General features: G+C 37.5%; 1 protein-coding gene across 1 annotated transcript; it reads left to right on the top strand.

Moving 5' to 3' along the window:
• The first annotated feature begins 175 nt into the window (after positions 1–175).
• Positions 176–18,495, top strand: LOC140142689 (probable acyl-CoA dehydrogenase 6). The gene is made up of 9 exons (XM_072164690.1): positions 176–392; positions 6,224–6,344; positions 6,910–7,039; positions 7,967–8,073; positions 10,563–10,730; positions 15,298–15,471; positions 16,000–16,161; positions 17,035–17,194; positions 17,861–18,495. The coding sequence occupies exons 1-9, from the start codon at positions 201–203 to the stop codon at positions 17,949–17,951; spliced, it is 1,305 nt and encodes a 434-aa protein (XP_072020791.1). The 5' UTR covers positions 176–200; the 3' UTR covers positions 17,952–18,495.
• The last annotated feature ends 1,506 nt before the right edge of the window (positions 18,496–20,001 follow it).

Genomic DNA, 20,001 nt, shown 5'->3' with positions numbered 1-20,001 from the left:
ACTTTTTTTTTCAATCTAGACAGGGAAAATTGTTCTGAAAAATATTCTTATGGGTGGAAACTTCAATTCTTAATTGTATTATCCAATATTTTTTTGTTTGTTTGAATATTTAAAATTATTATAAAATACTATTGAGACTGCAACCAAGTCTAACGTTATGAAATCTGACCCACAATGCACTTTCATGACCTTTATTGAAGATGGCAGCTCACTTGATAAACATTTCACGTCAATTTGTTCCTCGGATTTCAAGCAGATTTTCGCAAATAGTGCGGCTGAAATCCTCTGCATCTGCCACTAGTGCTAGTACTTCATACACCAACTATGATGACTTGTGCGATGAGCCTATTTTTACTGCACAACACGCAGAAATTAGACAGGCCTTGAACAAGGTAAGCTTAAAAAGTTAACAGGGGGCCACTTCTAAAAAGTATGATTAAGTTTTATTCAGATTTCCTTTTACAAATTAAGCGTACTGCTAGCCGTCCAGCGCGTATTATTTGCACAAGGTCCAATGCACACGCTTGACGTCGCGTGCGTATCTGCGATGGTTAAGCTGTCAAATGAAATCTGAATAAGACTTTAATATAAAGCCTCCAGATCCAGTCCAGCATACTTTCCTGCCGCTTGCCGCTGCGGCAAGTGGCAGGGCGTTTCAACCAATGACAAGCCTTTATTGTGTCCGTTTGTTTGCAATCCGTAGCGCCACGCCGCTCAGCTGCAAGCGGCAGGGTAGTATGAAACCAGCATTAGTGTACGCATGCCTAACCAAATTTTCTTGTAACACCCCCTAAACGAGTTTTACCCTACCAGCAAATTTAGCCCCTTTTAAAATATAGAATTTACCCCTAATGAGACAAGCGGCTAGGGGACGCAGGGGTAACCTTGTCAATCAATGGTTATTCTATTGTCCACCAAAGTTAAGCTTATGACATCACCAATACGTTTATATCCATGGTCAATCCAATCGATAGGCAATTATCCCCAGAGGACCACTGTGCGAAATTGACCAAGTTTAAGGGATCTAAAATGAGCGTTTATTGGGTTTCGACAGTATTTTTGTGGGACATGAGAGCACCTCAGACCTATCGAATTGCATTCTGAATCTGAAGCATGTCTTTCTGATATCAAATAATTTTCATTTTTGACAATCACAATATAATACAAATTTTATGACAAATTATAAAAATTTGATATTTTTCAAATTTTGATATATAACAGTCCTCGAAGTAAATTATATAAATCTAATGATATATTCTTAAAGTGTATGTAGCAGGGAGGAAAAGCCGACGGTCAATCGAAAATTTTGACCTTTCATATTGAAGATATGGATTTTTTCCCAAAAAGACCTAATTTTTTTGGTGTTTTGGGAAAAAAAATCCATATCTTCAATACGAAAGGTCAAAATTTTCAATTGATCGTCGGCTTTTCATCCCACCTACATACACTTTAAGTATAAATCATCAGATTTATAAAGTTTACTTCAAGTACTGTAACTACTGTTAAATATCAAAAATATCAATTTTTAATGATTTGCCATAAAATGTGTATTAAATTGCGAATTTCAAAAAATCAAAATTATTTGATATCAGAATGGCATTCTTCGTATTCAGAATGCAATTCGATATGTCTGATGTGCTCTAATGACTCTAATGTCCCACAATAAATACTGTCCAAACGTTCATACCCCAGCCCTTAACGTGGGCGCATAAATCTGCATGGAATAAAAGTTAAATAATTATAAAATATTACAATTTGAAATGATGAAATAAAAATTTATAATAATAATGAAAAATCATCACAATGTTATAAATAATGATAATATTTTTTAATAACTTTTATATTAAATCATTGACCATTTATAATATAAAGCTAGCAAGTAATCTACATTTTAATGTGAAGGTCTGAAAGGCCATCCCGGCAAACACAAAACGTTTTTAAAACGTTTCAAACAGGTTAGGCCTATATTTTTGGGTTTCGGTTTTGGTAAAAACGTTTTAATAACAATAAATGTCGAGTTAAATAAAGGTCATAAAAACATTTTAAAACGTTTTGTATGGAAACACACTACAAAAATATTTTTTAAATGTTTTCAAAATGTTATTGAAAAATATTTTCTGCAAACATTTTTTGCCAAATATTTTGTCACCACTTAAATAATGATATGTTTGAGAATATTTGCAGTAAGTTATCAAAAAATGTTTTTGAATGTTATGAAAAAGTTTTATTCCCTTTATATACATACCCTTTATATAGCCCGACATTTAAACATTTTCTGGCAACCTTTTCTAACCTTTTGCGAATGATGTCGAAAACTTCGAAAACGTTTTGTGTTTGCTGGGATAATTGAACATAAATCAAAATTAAATAACACAATATATAAATAATAACAAAAATAATATTGCAAAACTATAATACTAATAGGCCTAAATATGTATTAGGCCTATACTCAAAAGACGCCTTCCTATTTGTATTAACAATTTGAGACTTATTATTATCATCAAGGTGTGGTCTGATCCTGTTCAAGAGCATCCTGTTGAATGTTTTAGCAACTATTGAGCTTAGGCTGATTCCCCTGTAGTTGGCTGTTAGGCTGAGATCGCCGCTCTTAGGTACTGGGATGAGATTCAAGATGGACCACTGGTTAGGTTTTTGTCGGTTTAGTAGTACTTGATTGCAAAAATCAAGTATGATTATGTCAATATTGCATCTCTTGATCACCTCTGGTGGAATACCATCTTCTCCATAACTCTTGCCTTCCTTAATAGCCATCTTTGCTTTCTGGTATTCCTCCATATCAAAAGCATCTGTTCTGATGGGTAGTTCATGAAATATAGTTGGTATATCCTCATTTTCCATTGTCACTTGTGGTGGATTCCCTAGTAGGTTCTTGAAATGGTCATGCCATTTCTTCAGTCTTTCTTCTTTGTTGTCATCCTTTAGTCTTCCACTCCTTGCCTTTTTCCTACATGTACCACTAACACAATTGATGATACCCCATGCTAGTTTATGTCTGTGGTTCAGATTGGCCTCTTCATATTCCTTCAACTTGTTCTCTATGAACTCCCTATTTGCTCTTTCATATGCCTGGTCAAGTTCATCCTTGCTCTGCTCAAATTCTAAATGAGTATCTTTGGTATTCTCTTTGGCGTGTCTCTTGTTGACTTCTGTTAGGTGTTGTCTAGCTTGTTCAACTCTTGAGTCAAAGCAAAGTGCTTTTCTTTGCTTCTTTGGCAGTTTAGGCATTACTTTTCAGCAGCCTCCTTGTTGGCCTGAATCAGGTTATTATATTTTTGTGTTTGGTCTGCACAATTATCATCAGATAAAACAGAATATCTGTTTTAATCTCCAGAGTATACCTGTCCTGAAGTTCAGGGTCTGTTGCTAGTTTAGCCCAATCATATTTCACTCTCTTTGAAGGTGATTTGTTGTTGGCTCTTAGACTGAGTCGGATGTTTGCAGTCACTATCCTATGATCTGAACCTGTGCTTGCGAAAGAGTTGTAAGCTTGTGTATTAATTACACAATTTTTCCACTTCTTCCTGATTAAAACATAATCCAGTTGTGCCCTGAATCCACTCGGCAGACAGAATCAATGTGGCTTTAGAGAAAAGAGATCGACCACTGAGCAGATTCTTGCCTTGAGAAGGATTATTGAGGGCATTGAAGAAAAGAACCTCTCTGCAGTGGTAACATTTATTGATTTCAAAAAGCTTTCGATACCGTCCACAGAGGAAAATGATCAAGATCTTGAAAGCTTATGGCATCCCAGATATCATTGTGAATGCAATTGAAGACACCTACCAAGGTACAGAGGCTAAAGTGGCGACCCCAGATGGTGACACAGATGAATTTGAAATTTTAGCAGGTGTGTTACAAGGTGATACGCTGGCACCATATCTGTTCATCATCGTCCTAGACTATTGCCTCAGATCTCCAATAGACGGCAGGGAGGAGAGATTAGGCTTCACAATAAAACCTAGAAGAAGCCGACGAGTTGGTCCACTGAACATAACTGATCTTGACTTAGCAGAGCGACATTGCGCTACTATCTGATACTGCCAACCAAGCACAGGAACTGCTCATAAGCGTAGAAAAGCGCTGCACCGTGTAGGATTACACATGAATGCAAAGAAAACACAATTCATGGTGTACAACCATTCAACAGATGTTGAAATCCAAACCGAGGATGGCAGCTTCCTGGAAGAAGTAAAAGACTTCAAGTACTTGGGGTCATGGGTCAGAAGTACTGAGCAAGACATCAGAGTAAGAAAGGCAATGGCATGGAAAGCTTGTAACAAGCTCAATAATATTTGGAAATCGTCTCTACCCAGACACCTCAAAACACACCTATTCCAAGCTACTGTAGAAAGCGTCCTGCTGTATGGTTGTGAAACCTGGACCATTACCAAGAAAATTGGCAAAGCAATGGATGGCTGCTATACAAGAATGTTAAGATCAGCACTAAATGTGAGCTGGAAAATGCATATGACCAATAAGGAATTGTATGGGGACATTCCACCTGTGACCTCAAAAATCAGCACAAGACGGCTACGGTTTGCGGGACACTGTAAGAGAGCCAAAGGGAGGATTACATCTGATCTGGTTACATGGAAGCCCACCCAAGGAAGACGAGCCAAAGGACGTCCCAAGAAGACCTATGTGGACCTGCTTCAACAAGACACAGGATACACAGTTGCAGAAATTGAGACCAGCATGCAGGACAGGCGGTTATGGCGAGCCATCATTGATGCCCGACAGCAAGAGTCGACGGAGTAAGAGTAAGTAAGTAAAGTGCTTAGTTTTAACCAAATAAAAAATCACAAAGCGCATTTTAATATGACATTTTTCTGCTAAATTGAATTGGTATTTGTATTCAAGTTAGGCCTACATTTTATGACAAGCTATATATAGTCATGCTGTTCGTGCGGATATTTATAATGTATAACGTTACGAATTCATATTTAGGCCTATGATAATGATAAAAAAATGTTTAATTTCTTTAATAAAAAAAAATCATATATACCTTATATTCTTATAATATTATCATTTTTTTGTTTATATTTTTATTATTGTTTTTTTAAATCGTAATCATGAAGAATAAATTAAGTCATGACAACTTGTTGTTGAGTGCTGAATCCAGGTACCTGGCTGAATCTCCTCGTAAACATGGTAAAGTATGAAAGCGCGCCGCCGTAGCTTAAAATCGTGATCTTGATCTAAATTATCGATATACATCGATCACTTATCGGATTAAGTATTGGACACAATAGATGAAGTATTTGATTGACAAGGTTACTCCTGCGTCCCCTAGCCGCTTGTCTAATGAGTTTTTGGCAAGTAAAAATTGAAAAAATGTATCCTTTTTGGACTTGTAATTACCAAAAATTTGAAAACTTGAAGTTGAAAAGGTACCCTATAGTATACCAGTTGTTCAGTTTCAGAAAATTACCTTTACACTTGAAAATCAGTGTTTGTTAGACCCTAAATGTGTCACACACGTAACTTGCCTTGCCTTAAAAAAACCACCTGTTTACTGTTTTTTTTGGTCATGCGATACAGACCATTTATGTGAGTGCCCCCCGGATCAAACTGAGAATTTATATATTTGATATCCTGCTAGAACACAGCAGGTGGACCGCCCTCTCTAATTATAATTCATATATCATTCATACACTCCTACATGTATATTAAAGCAGCCAATCAGAAAAGTGGTTAGAAAAGTATACGCAGTGCATTGATTATGTATAAATGTGCACTCTGTGTACTACGTGCAGCAGTGATTTTGCATGTGTTCGCATCGGGTAGGATCGATTCATTTTTCAGGCGGTTGATGCATTTATATTTGGTTCTATTTTCAAATACTTTTAGTGATAATTTTTGTATAAAAATAGCAAAAATCACATGGTTTTTTTTTCTCGTGTATGAAATAGGTAAAATAAATGTGTATTACCGGTTGCTAGAGAAATTGAAAAAATAATGCACTTGTACTGAGATGTTGAGGTATAATGCACTCTCAACTTTGGGCTTGTGCATTAAAAAATCTCAATACGCATGCATTATTTTGTATAATTTCACTCCCAACAAGTGATACATGTACGCATTTATTAATGTATATTTATAATTATATGTTGTTTGACAAAGTGCTGTGAGTATAAAGGCAGATACGGATGTTAAAGTGTCCAGTATTATATAATTAAATTGTTTTTATTACTCTTTACAGCTAATAGAGAAAGAAATCAACCCGTATGTTGATGCATGGGAAGAAGCAGAAGCATTCCCAGCTCATCAGGTGTTCAAGAAGCTTGGTGATGCAGGGTTCCTTGGAGTCAATAAACCTACAGGTGAATATTGTATATATTTTGCAATTCATCAATACATGTACTCATATTATGGAAATAAATGCTTTCAAATGTTATGAGAGTGAGCAAAAGTCTTTACTAAAATATAATTTGTTTTAACAACATATTATGATGTATTAAGTCCTTTTAAACCCGTCAGAAGTTTGTAACGATAGGTTTTGGGACTAGTTATAATGGGTTTAGGACTATAGTTGTACAGTTAGTGAAATTCACCCAGATAAGAATTGATCCAACAAAAATTACCAATATTTAGTTTTCTGATTCTTTCAAACGTCTGCGCCCAACTGTGTGTGCCATTCTATATCAATCCATGATATTTTAAGTATAACAAGGTATAACAAGTTGTATGAACTTTAACTAAAAGTAGTCCAAGTCTTGTAGACCTTGCTGTTCCTCATTAGACTTCGTACCAAGTCTGGCCTGTTGCCCAAGTCGTAATTTTTTTGCTTAAGGCAGGTCGGAAGAGAGCATGACCTAGTGGTGTTTTCGCTCAAATATTGAGACAATTGCAATCTTTGTATAATGATTAACTTTCTTTTTAAAACAGAATATGGAGGACTTGGGTTAGACTTTTCCTACAGTATGGCAGTGGCAGAGGAACTGGGAAACATCAACTGTGGATCTATCGCTATGGCAATTGGTGTGCAAACAGACATGGCCACCCCAGCATTAGCAAAGTATGTATGCAAATATTATCAATTAACCCTAACCCAACCAAGTCTCACTAAAGCTCACTATTAAAACCACTCTGCGTGCATGCATTCCATGTGACGTGATGATGCAATCAGCCTAAGTCATATATACCCAGGGAATTGCTGCCCGGGGCAGCCTAACCTCGGTAGCTACAGGTCGGTGATCGTGTGCGTGGCATGCGAGGGGTCCCAGGTTCGAATCCCGGGGTACCAAGTGACTTCTTTCTTCACCTTCTCTCCTTTTTCGTTTCTTCTTTCCCTTCTGATAGCAAAAAATCCACTGGTAGGGTTGGGGTTAATTAACACATGTTTCCCAGATTTAGACCTCCGTAACCCTAACCCAACCAAGTCTCGCTAAAGCTCACTATTAAAATCACTTTACGTGCATGCATTCCACGTGACTTGATGGCGCAACCAGCCTAAGTCATATATACCCAGGGAATTACTGCCCAGGGCAGCCTAACCTCATCAGTAGCTACAGATCAGTGATCATGTGCGTGGGATGCGAGGGGTCCTTGTTTGAAGTTAAAAGTATAATAATGCATATTTTGTTTAGTATTCAGAGACAGGTCAGATTTGGTAGTCTTTTACCAAAAAATAATTAAATAAAATAAATTACCCTAATATTTTTATAACGCTAATCAAACAGGACTTTTTAGGCCTTAGGCCAAATGCCCGTAAAAATAAGTGAGAGCTCCAGGATTTCTTGGGAGGACCCTCAATATTTTTTACACACACAACATGCCTATCAACTTCATAGGAAAGACATGATGACCTGAATAAATGTGGCTTATTCATTAAGGAGAATAGAGAGATACCATGGATATGTAGCCGTAATGGATCCACCCCTTGGTTTGAAAATTGCCCCTCATGTAGCGGTAAAATAACTTGTCTCCTTATTTTCTATCACAGCTTTGGATCGGATGAATTGCGGAAGACATTTTTAGCTCCATCCATAGCAGGTGATATGGTAGCTTGTCTTGGAGTTAGTGAGCCCGGAGCTGGCTCAGACGTAGCAAGTAAGTATGTGCCTGTGGGATTACCTACACATTGATCACCTAATACAAGTGTGGAAGAGATGCCTCCATTATTCCATCTGTGGGATTACCTACATATCTATCTCCTGATAGAAATGTGAAAGAGATGCCTCCATTATTCCATCTGTGGGATTACCTACAAACCCTATCTCCTGATAGAAATGTGAAAGAGATGCCTCCATTATTCCATCTGTGGGATTACCTACATGGCCATGTGTTTTGAACTCGCCACGCAAAAAAGGTGGCGACGTTGCATTTTTTCCAGATCCTTTCGCCAAAAATGTTTATATCTTGACAACCACATGAGTTATAGACATAAGTTTGGTGTCAATTTAAAGCTGAAACTCCATACTACATACTGTGCGAAATTCATTAATGTGTGTTTTAGGGTGTTGGAGATATGTCCATAAGTTTTTGGACTATTTAGGGTGGCGGTGGCTGAGGAAGCGGTGGCTGAGGAAGCGGGCTGTACAATCCCTATGGAAGTCACAGCATCATGAGCATTGTCAGTTATATTTTTAAATTGCTCCCATTTGCAAATTATTAGGCCCCTCTCCATGTAACTTGGACCCAAGTGTCCATATTAAGTAAAGAGGTACTAGATAAACTATGTTTTAGGTCAAAGGCGGGGTCAAAGGTCAAAGGTCATTTAAGGTCATTTTCCGAAAGAGTAAGAAAATAGGTATATATGCCCAACCCCTATACAAGTATACATTTTCTGAAGGGAAATTTCATGGGGAGTTCAAATATGATGAGCAATTAAAGATAGGGGCAGAGGTTAAAAAGATATGTCTTGAAATATAAAAAATGAAAAAGTTAAATTTTAGCTGACAATTTCAGTCTGGACAACTTAACAATACCCCCTACATTTTTTTTAATGGCATATTTGGATTGCCCATGCAATTTCCTTTCAGGAAATGTATAGTTTGTATAGGGTGGAGTGCATATTTAAAATTTTATGTCAATTTAAACCTCGGAAGATGTAAATAAGCTCAAAAAGGCTGCGCAACGCAAAATGGGGCGAGTTCAAGACACATGGCCACATATCTATCTCCTGATAGAAGGGTGGAAGAGATGCCTCCATTATTCCATCTGTGGGATTACCTACAAACCCTATCTCCTGATAGAAGGGTGGAAGAGATGCCTTCATTATTCCATCTGTGGGATTACCTACAAACCCTATCTCCTGATAGAAGGGTGGAAGAGATGCCTCCATTATTCCATCTATGGGATTACCTACAAACCCTATCTCCTGATAGAAGGGTGGAAGAGATGCCTCCATTATTCCATCTGTGGGATTACCTACAAACCCTATCTCCTGATAGAAGGGTGGAAGAGATGCCTCCATTATTCCATCTGTGGGATTACCTACAAACCCTATCTCCTGATAGAAGGGTGGAAGAGATGCCTCCATTATTCCATCTGTGGGATTACCTACAAACCCTATCTCCTGATAGAAGGGTGGAAGAGATGCCTCCATTATTCCATCTGTGGGATTACCTACAAACCCTATCTCCTGATAGAAGGGTGGAAGAGATGCCTCCATTATTCCATCTGTGGGATTACCTACAAACCCTATCTCCTGATAGAAGGGTGGAAGAGATGCCTCCATTATTCCATCTGTGGGATTACCTACAAACCCTATCTCCTGATAGAAGGGTGGAAGAGATGCCTCCATTATTCCATCTGTGGGATTACCTACTAACCCTATCTCCTGATAGAAGGGTGGAAGAGATGCCTCCATTATTCCATCTGTGGGATTACCTACAAACCCTATCTCCTGATAGAAGGGTGGAAGAGATGCCTCCATTATTGTGGGTATCATATTCATTGTGTAGAGTACAGCTTGATAGATAGTGATTGATTAAACTTTTGATCCAAACACAAGAAAAATTATTCCTACCTCTCAATTTTCAGATGGTTACTCCATGGTGTTTTCACTCAAATATTAGACAAATAAAGCTGACACACAAGAAGAATGGTATGGGTTCTATAAAAGAGATCCCAAGGCTTGATTTGATATAATGGGTGTCATTTCCGCCACATGTGTATGATTTTTCTTCAGGAGGGGGAAAATGTCCAAAACTTGTTTTGATAAATTATTGGCCTTGACTCAAGAACCGCAAAACCTTTAGAAATATAAATGCTTCCTTGGTTCATTTCCTGTAAGATCAATGAATTGATAATGATATTAAGAAGTACACTGCAGGTTTTTTTTAGTTTTTAGTTATATGGCTAAAACTGGACAAATTTGACTCCCATTTGGTTATAAGTCACCAGCAGAGAGAATGTTATGTCTGAGTCTGGCGCAGTGGCAAAGCCAGCACTTTTTCAGAGGGTGGGCAAAGGGGGGGGGGATTTGACAAAATGGTCCCACCCACTCTCTCATCCTTCTCTCTCTCTCTCACCCCTATCACTCCTCTCTCTTCTTGCTCACTATCTCACTATTTTTTCGATATCTTCTTTGACAGATATCAAAACAACAGCTGTAAAGCAAGGTGATGATTATGTAATCAACGGAGGCAAGCTGTGGATAACCAATGGCCTACAAGGGGACTGGATCTGTTTACTAGCTAACACAGGTGATGGCCCAGCTCACAGGAATAAGTCACTTATATGTGTGCCTCTGGATAGTAAAGGTGAGAATTGTGTGTATTGTTTGAGATTGTGAGATGTACACAAATTTATATGTTTTTAAAATGTTGTAAATGTTGCCATGGTACTAGTATAGATGAGTTGACCTCAATATTTATCAACAAAGGCAGAGGGACTGGTAATATCGATATGCTTGAGTGAACCCCATGTAACCACCACACTGTTCAATAACCTTATTGTGATGTGGCAGGAGTTTTAAAACCACTAGCCCTTAGCAAAATATGATGCGCGCGCATACTGCCAGGCAAAACACAATGGAAATTGTCATGATGCGTGCGCATACTGCCAGGCATTGACATCAGAAGTCAACTCATCTATAGCTGCTAACTGGTGCTTGATCTATTCTTTGGTTGGCTGGTCTGTGCCTGGTGCATTTTTTGAGACATTCAACAGGCTACATATTTGAAGAAATCTTTTTTAGATGGAGAAGCATAAAATCCATTTGATGTCATGACAGTATCTGCAGCTTGAGAGAGAGGATTCCGGTGCTAGCGCTCAACCCACCGCCGCCCATCCTAAGTCAGGGGCAGCTGCAGTCTACTGAGTGAATTGACAACAGGATGAAGTATAACCTGGGCTTGATACTAACATCTTCAGGACTGTGCATGTCCTTAAAACAAACGTTGTTGCAGATCAAGCCAGGTAGCGGCCACACCTGGCCATGGTTTGCAATCTAAACGGTTTTGGGTTTTGTTCAAGAACATTTAAATATTAATTACATGTATAAGGTTGTGAAAATGTTTTATAGCAATTTAGCAGTAAATCCCATGATCCAGGAACAGTTAATAAATCAGAAAAAAAATCAGAAATATCAAAATATAAGCACACTGAATGGTTACGTCCATCTTTGAGATCACGTACTCTATTAGATTTGCATGGAATTCCTGCATAAAGAATTTCAAAGATTTTTATCTCTCTTGACATGAAGACACAGTATCCAGCTTATTCTTTGTAGCGGTTAGAGTCTGTCTCGTTTGAGACAGACTAGTTGAGAGTAACGCCATGTTGGATTTCACAGTGGCAGATTTGAATCGTGTGCACTAATCTAATCTGGCACAGTGAAATCCAACATGGCGTTACTCTCAACTTGAAATGAGTTACATGGTTACTACCATACCGCGGAAACATGACATGTTGCCAGTGGAGATCGACACTAAGTCAGGAACCACGTGAGCAAACTCAAAAATAGCGCAATAACGCGAGTGTACACAAAAAAAAATTCACGCATAAGATAAGCGATGTCGCCAGGTCTGAATGCTGTACCGGCGTCAGCTGAATTCTAATACGCCTAGGGGGCACAGGCATGGAAAATTCCAATCAGTTTATTTATTCATCTATGGTTACTACATTAGACAATATTCTAAACATGTATGCAAAAATTACATGTTTGGGGGAAAGTGTGTATAGTTCAGTTTCTAATTCTCGCGATTCATAATACAATGCGCCGTCAACGGTTGCTCTTGCTAGTCCAATTTTTGACCTCCAGGGTCGACATCGCCTTCCTAGCCACTGTTGGATTTTTAAGCGTGTGTGATAATAATGCTGAAAACAGCTCCACAAAGGATTCCGCATCATCCCCGTGATCAATAGATCAAAAATGGCTCTACTACAATTGAATACCTGAGTGGAAGAAAGGCCCAACTCCAATTTTTTATAAAAATGAGTTAGACCCAGCATTTTATTGCCAGCAGACTGTTCTTCCTTATGTGTGAAAGATGAGCCAAAATCCACTCTCTAAATAGTCTCCATGTACACTTAATCATGGTTTTCATGGAAGAAAGGCCCAACTACGTGGAGTTGGGCCCTTCTTCCACAAATATAGGGTTAAAGAGGAATTTTGTTCATCCATGAAATCTGCTTTTCACTACTATAAACCTTCTTGCTAACATATTACATGAGTGCTACTTGTGCAATTAATGGTGATTACCTAATTTCTGTAGCTATTTATAACACAGAACTGACACTTTCAGTATATTAGTGGAAGAAGGGCCCAACTCCAGCTCGTATTAAGACCTGTACCGTTGCCATGGAAACATCATATATAATTTCGTGTGTATGTAATATTGTATGTTCATGTACTAAAGGTCCCCTGAAGATGAAAACATTCTGCCTATAAAACTTTTCCAAATATTAAGTTTTTTCTTAAAGGTGAACCTCATTGAAAATAAAGTTATATATCAATGGAAAGCTTATGATATCAGGATATTAAAAATAATTTTTTCCGATTTTTTTCATGGCCAATAAAGCTGAAAAATTAAAAAAATGAATGAATTTTTTGGTCTTTTTTAAGGCGCCCAAAAAGCACCCAAATCAATCGTCTTTACCTTGGGAATGCTCGTGACGTAAGCTCAGGGTTCGTGAGTCATGTGATCCTACTAGGAAACACGTAAACAAGACTTGCTTCCTGTACTTTGCAAGCTGCCTGGCAAGTCTGATTTTCACAATAAAGCTTGAAATGAGAAGAATCTTCAAGCTGCTGATTCCTTCTTATATATTAGAAATAATAGAATTATTGTCAACACGAAAATGTTCCGTAAATTTTTGACAAAATCAGTCATAACTGGCTGGGTATAACTGGGTAATTGAGTTTGAATTTCAAGCGCTGGGATCAATTCCATGCGCAAATGCTTGCTGCTACCGTATACCGTTCATGTCATGGACTGAATAAACATGATCGAATAACAAATTAAATAACTTGTTTGTGACATTCCCTATTCTTGATTCATTTTAAAATATCTGATTTTTAAAAATATCGTCTTGTAGTAATCAAAAAATTAATAAAAAAACCCGCTGATTTCATCAAATCCAGCCCATAAAGGTTTTCATATTTAGCGCATTGCGGTCATACATTCTCCCGGTACATTCTTTCCACACAATCACAATACTTTATTATAAAATAAATACAATTTAGGTACGGTATAGTAGACCGTTATTTGATGGAATTCTGAAATCTGAATAAAATTAAAACATTGTCACTTGTGTCACGATTCTTTTAATGATACTACAATCAGTGTACTGAAAAAGTGAAACATTCATGTTTTATGGATTACCGAACACGATGCGTAAATTGCGTAAATTGATGCTGAAGAAATTACAGGAGCCGCGCCGATCAAGGTGGGCAAACACAGCGACTCGCTTCGTCACTCCGGTAGCACTAGCACCGTGTTTCAGCAGATTTGATCAATCGTTCCCTTATATTTGGAACATCCCTTATATTTGGAACATTTACAGGAATAAATTTTGCTGATGAAGTAGCAATAAGTTGGAAATATCAGAATGTGAATATCAAATCGGTCATTTTGTCTGCAAGTACAGTACGTATACAGTCGCGGATACGGAACACTCGGCGACTGAGTTCACCCCGTATGTATCTACGAGTTCGCCTATCATACATGACCGGTTGTAAAGATAAGAAATAATTAAGAAATCCCGTACATGTACCTTATTCTATTCCTTCATTTTCTCATTGTGATAAGTTCATCTCAACTTGGTGTGACGATCTGAACTGGTAGCACTAGCAGTTATTTTTTGCAATCTGTTTTCATTCCGGTTCTTCGCCGAATCTTCGCCCTCCGTGCTTTACTGTAATATTCCCTGCATATCGTGGATGGCTTGGCCTATCCCAAATCACCCCGCCAGCACTTTTCCCATTTTTTAATCCACACTTTATTCAGGAACTTCATTCTTGATTTGATCATGATGTTTCCTTCATGTTATTCTTATTTTATTGAAGATATTTTTCATGTAAAGTAAGTTGACAATGACTGACTCGAGTTCGTGCATTGGCCCGATGCATGCCACAGTACCGTAATGCATGGACATTGTGTTTACAATCAAACCCGGAAGTAACTGTGTGTCGCCGTGATGACATCATCATCGAAAGCGCCCAATTTGAACGATTTCGTTTTTGTAATTTAGGGGGTGCCAATATCCAATCTTTTCATGAAGATTATGTCTATCCTGGTGCGTTAGGCAAATAAAAAATATTCTTTTCTGCTTCCTGGCATCATAAGCTTTCCATTGATATATAACTTTATTTTCAATGAGGTTCACCTTTAATATCTCAAAAACAGTTTTGATGGAGTTGGGCCCTTCTTCCACTCAGGTATTCAATTGAATACTGCTGTTTATTGTACATTTGCGTGTAACATAATTATATTGACATGTAAACAAACAATGACATGTTCTTGTGTTGTATTCATATTACACGGGCCCTGGATGTCGACATTTTCCCATGATGCACTGCGTATTTTGGCCTTTCCCCAGCTACCGCTGGAGGCGCATCGTATTGTGAATCAACCAAATTGGCATGAATTATTTGGTTTTTGTTACTTCCCTTGTCATTAAAGTACCAACTTACACTCGCATGAATTCACGCAAATGTTCGCCAGTCACGCATTATGCAACACGCAACTAGCATGCACACTATTTTATATCAATACACATTGTTATGAGTCTCTTTTTTGCCAATTATAAGCCAAATGAACTATAGTATAGGATCGATGGATCTAATGAAAGTGCCTCCAGTGACTCTCATCTTTGAATTTACAGGTGTGATACGTGCAAAGAAGATTCAGAAGATTGGTATGTGGAGTTCAGACACTGCTCAGTTGTTCTTTGAGGATGTAAGAGTCCCTCAGAAGTATCTGATTGGTGAGGAAGGCATGGGATTTACATATCAGATGCTACAGTTTCAACAGGAGAGGTTGTTTGCTGGAGTATCAAGTAAGTCTGGCTGGCGGGATGAAATGAGTGTACAAAATATCACTGTTAAACAACTTGGTTTTGAAGGAACCGTCTTTGAGAATCACTGATGTGATCACTTTTCACAGAAACGTTAATTGGGAGTCAATAAATTAGCCACTTTTAAGTGGCTAATTAAGTGGCTGAAAACAAAACGATAGTGTTTTATTTTCAGTGTAAGCTGCTTGAAATGTGATTAATCCATGGAACTTTAATTCAGTAAATCTGAACTCATTGCAAAAAAATGTATTCCCAACAAATTGACCAAATGGTCAAGTGACCAAATTGTATTTTATGGTCATGTCTACTGAAGTCTTCTTTGTAGATATGTACATGTAGAGGTTTTTCCTCCGTTTCCATGACACCAAATCCTGATTTAATCTTTACTGCACCTTCAACACACAGAAAAAGATCTCAGAAGCTGAGATATGAGGGTGGAGGTAGATCTTTTTGAATAACCCTTCATTATCCAGTTTTCCTTCATCTTATTGTATTCATTACTTCCCACAGTCTTGGAGTCATTGAAGAAAATTTTGAGGCAAACGGCAGAGTACACAGGCCAAAGGAGGGCATTTGGTGGTGTGATACTGGACAACCAGGTAGTACACTATAGATTAGCAGAGCTTGAAACAGAACTGGAACTACTCAGGTCTCTTGTATACAGAGCTGTAGGTAAGAAAAATGGGATATTTATGACAACTGGCTTTCACTTAGAGTTGCACATTGATTTTTCAGTTGATACATGTTTACACCTTGATCAGCTCGTAATCGGCGGAAATAGTTAGGCTTTTACCACTCTGCCGAAAATTAGACCGATGTTAAGAGTAATATAGTTGAACTGTTTGGTATTTATTGTGCTTGTAAAAGAAAGAAGACAAAGTTTAGGACTTGAACTGATAATTTGTGATGCTTCTGGTAAGATGTCACAAGACAATTCTCGAAATAAAATATATTGATATTAATGCGTGCTGTGATAAGTCTCACCGATTATGATCTCGCTCTGGCTGTCGGGGCAGTTTTGTAGATTATACTAATCAGTGGGTGTGGCCTAGTTACATACATATAGACATTTATAAAGCAACTTTAAAATTTATCAAAGGGCTGAAAATGGCTGCCTATAATTTTAAATGCAGCTTTGCACTAGTTAGCTGTTGCGATGATTGGCATCTGTTCAAGCTGACACATCTTAACCACTGCTGCCTTTACAGTGACCCTGATTGGATAATTACATGATGTAATCATCTGAGTAACCAATCAAAATACAGCTTTTAGATCTCATAGCAATTTTACTCCCCTTCAACCTTTACTCACCTTTCTTACCATATCTCTGATTGGCTTATTACATGATATACCCCTCTTTGTAACCAATCAAAATAGTTCTTAGAAGCCAATAATTCAGCCGGTAGTGCCCATGTAGCAGTTAAACCTGTGCAGCAGCTTTTAAACTCAGATATTTCATTGTATTTTCCATAAGATGAGGAGAACAGCTTAAATATTTGTATCAAACTTAAGTTACTAAATCTTGTTATGTACACTTATTTTCAGGTTTACATATGCAAGGGAAAGATGTGACAAAACTAGCTTCCATGGCCAAACTGAAGGCTGGTAGACTCACTAGAGAAGTGACCGACTCTTGTCTACAATACTGGGGTGGTATGGGATTCACAAAAGAAGTTCTTGTTAGCAGATTCTTCAGAGATGGCAGGTGAGTTTGTAAAGCTATGATATACAAATTCTGTCAAATGTTTGTTTTGTTATTGCTGTTACAAAATCAAGCAAAATCAGTCGGAACTTGGAAATATTGATTTTGAGATATAGCCTTACAGAGGAAATTTTTCCTTTTGTTTCCTGTTGTTTTGGAAACTCTTGAATTGCTCATATCTTTGGAACTGGTTGTTCAATTTCAATGGGGTTTTCTGCAAAATCCAGATTTGTAAGGATTTTTTACTATCCTATACGAAACTGAACATTTAATATTTCCCAGTTCCAACTGATTTTGCTTGATCGCATCACAAATAATAAAGTAATACATACATACATGAGAGCTTTTGTTACATGCCATAGTAATATTAGTAATGACTGTCATGGAGGTTTTCTGACCATCTTAGACAAAAATAATGAGGTCAAATGAAAGATTCTGATAACACAAAATGGTTTGAAAGTCCCAAGATTATATTGTTACAAATTGCCTAGCCATGAGGATGATGAGGTGTAAATTGATCGAAGTATCCTGCGCTATCTTTGATACACTTGGTCCTGCCGAGCCTCGAACCCATGATCCTGTGGTGACATGTTTAGTGTAATTTTGTGTGTACATGCATGTTTTTAAACTAATAATAATGCAACATGGTTATTCTTCTTCTCTTCACAGATTACTGTCTATTGGAGGTGGAGCAGATGAAGTAATGTTAGCAATTATATGCAAATATTTGGGGATATTACCTACACCAAAGAAGAAATAAGCTTTCCATGCAGATAAATATGTGGAAACAAAATATAGCAGACTTCTGACCTTTAAGAGACAGGTAGAGTGGATGCACTGCGCAAATGACTGAAATTGGCCTCATACCTAAATGTGGTAGGCGAGCTCCTGATCTATGATTGGCTGATTTGAATCATGTGATGATATATATCTATATGACATTAGCTTGTTTGGTAATATCATTCTTTACCCAGTGTTCTTTGTCATGAACTACCTTTTGAATTTAAAACATGAAGCTAAAATTCTGTGACTGCCCATTTAAGGGGGTGACAATGTATTCAAATAGTTGTGTGAAGCATGACAGAGAATTGTAACTGAAGTTGCCATTCAATTGATAATATTTTACCCTTTTATTTTACATAGCAGCATGTATGCTGCAAGGGAAAAATAATGTAAATTTGGTCCATCCTGGTTGTCAAGATCTCTTAAGTATGTTTGGCTTATAATTGGTGAAAAATATTCGTTTTTTATTACAAAATCCCAGCTTACACTTGCATAAATTCAGTCAGCCACATACTCCATAAGTGCCAACTTTGTCGCCCAACTTTGTGCACACCATTCTATATCAATACACAGATATTTTGAATCTCATTTTTAAAGCCACTTTTCGCCTTCATTAAGACATCCACTGAGGAATTTGAATCTATATATTAACTGTAATTATGGTTGTGTACATATTGAGAGCATTAATTTTACAATTATTATTATTTTTCCTAAGTATTAGCAATTATCAATGCAACCAATAATAGGAGAGGTTGCGCCAATACAAAAGTGACCATGCCTTTCTATTTTGTTCAGTTTGAAATCTGAATTCAACCTGTATTCAGATCACACTTATGAATCAATAAAATCATGTTGGAATGATAATTCTTTGGTAAAACAATCAATACTGATTTGTCAGTCAATTTTTAGGGTTAAAAATATTTTATATTTAAACCAGTCAAGCATATCTAGCAGGCGAAATCAGGGAAATAACATGGACATAATTCCACCAGGCCAAGTGACTCAGTGAAAGGGGCTGCCTTAGATAGCTAGTGGGTTGCGACATTTCTGTTTATTTTAAAAAGACTTCAGGGGAACCCTGTATCTCCGTATTGGACAGAAGCTTCCAACATTGGGTTTTGTCTTACCACATCAATACTTGGAAAAATGCAAACAAATGCAGGTTTTAAAAATATATTTATGTGTACATTTTGTGATTTATATGGTCAATGTATTGATCTTTAATGAGGTTGATCGGATGAACATTCCGTAGATTCAAGAATGGACATATGAATAAGACATACCATTAAGAGTGAATGTCCTTTAATATATCAGTATTATAGGCCATTTCAGCGATATACAATTTTGAATATTGTATATGAATTAAACAATGTGTTCTGTTGTTTTATTAAAAGCTCACATTCTGTCACTGATACAGCACTACACATGTATGGCCTTGATTTTTGTTGAGTATGTTAGTTCATTTTATACATAGAAATCAGAATTTTGAAAAACATATCCCGGCAACTGTTATAATATTACCGGCTTTAAGCAGGCATTCATTTAAGGGATTGAAAATCATGGTAAGCATGTTTTGAATAAATTGGGCTATTCTAGTTGAAATCCATTCACCCCTATATCAAATGGAATAACCCATTCAGGTAATCCCATTTGAAATTCACACTCCCTCTGTGGCAGATGAAGGTCTTGTCATCCATAGGGGGTGTGTAGATTTTAACCCAGCAAACACAAAGGTCCGTTTTCTCGAAGCTTAGCTAGTGGTCAGGCTTCCTTAGTCAACAGTCTAGCCCTACCAATATGGATCTATTTTATAGAGGCCCTGCATATGACGTATCATCCCGTAAATATGGCGGACTACTCAAATGCATTCAACAAAAGCATGATTGCCATCTACCGTGACAGTTCGTCTCACACACATAACCCTGCACTACGATCAAATAGGTTGATGACAACATTTGATTGAAGGACACCGGTTCAAATCCTTTGTTTGGAGCCAATCGATAAAAGAATGTGGGGCCTCTGTTGAT

Source organism: Amphiura filiformis, chromosome 20 (genome assembly GCF_039555335.1).
Source record: "Amphiura filiformis chromosome 20, Afil_fr2py, whole genome shotgun sequence".
In the NCBI taxonomy this organism is placed as follows: Eukaryota; Metazoa; Echinodermata; class Ophiuroidea; order Amphilepidida; family Amphiuridae; genus Amphiura; species Amphiura filiformis.
Note: the sequence above shows the minus strand (reverse complement) of the source record. Positions and strands in the feature narration are given on the sequence as shown.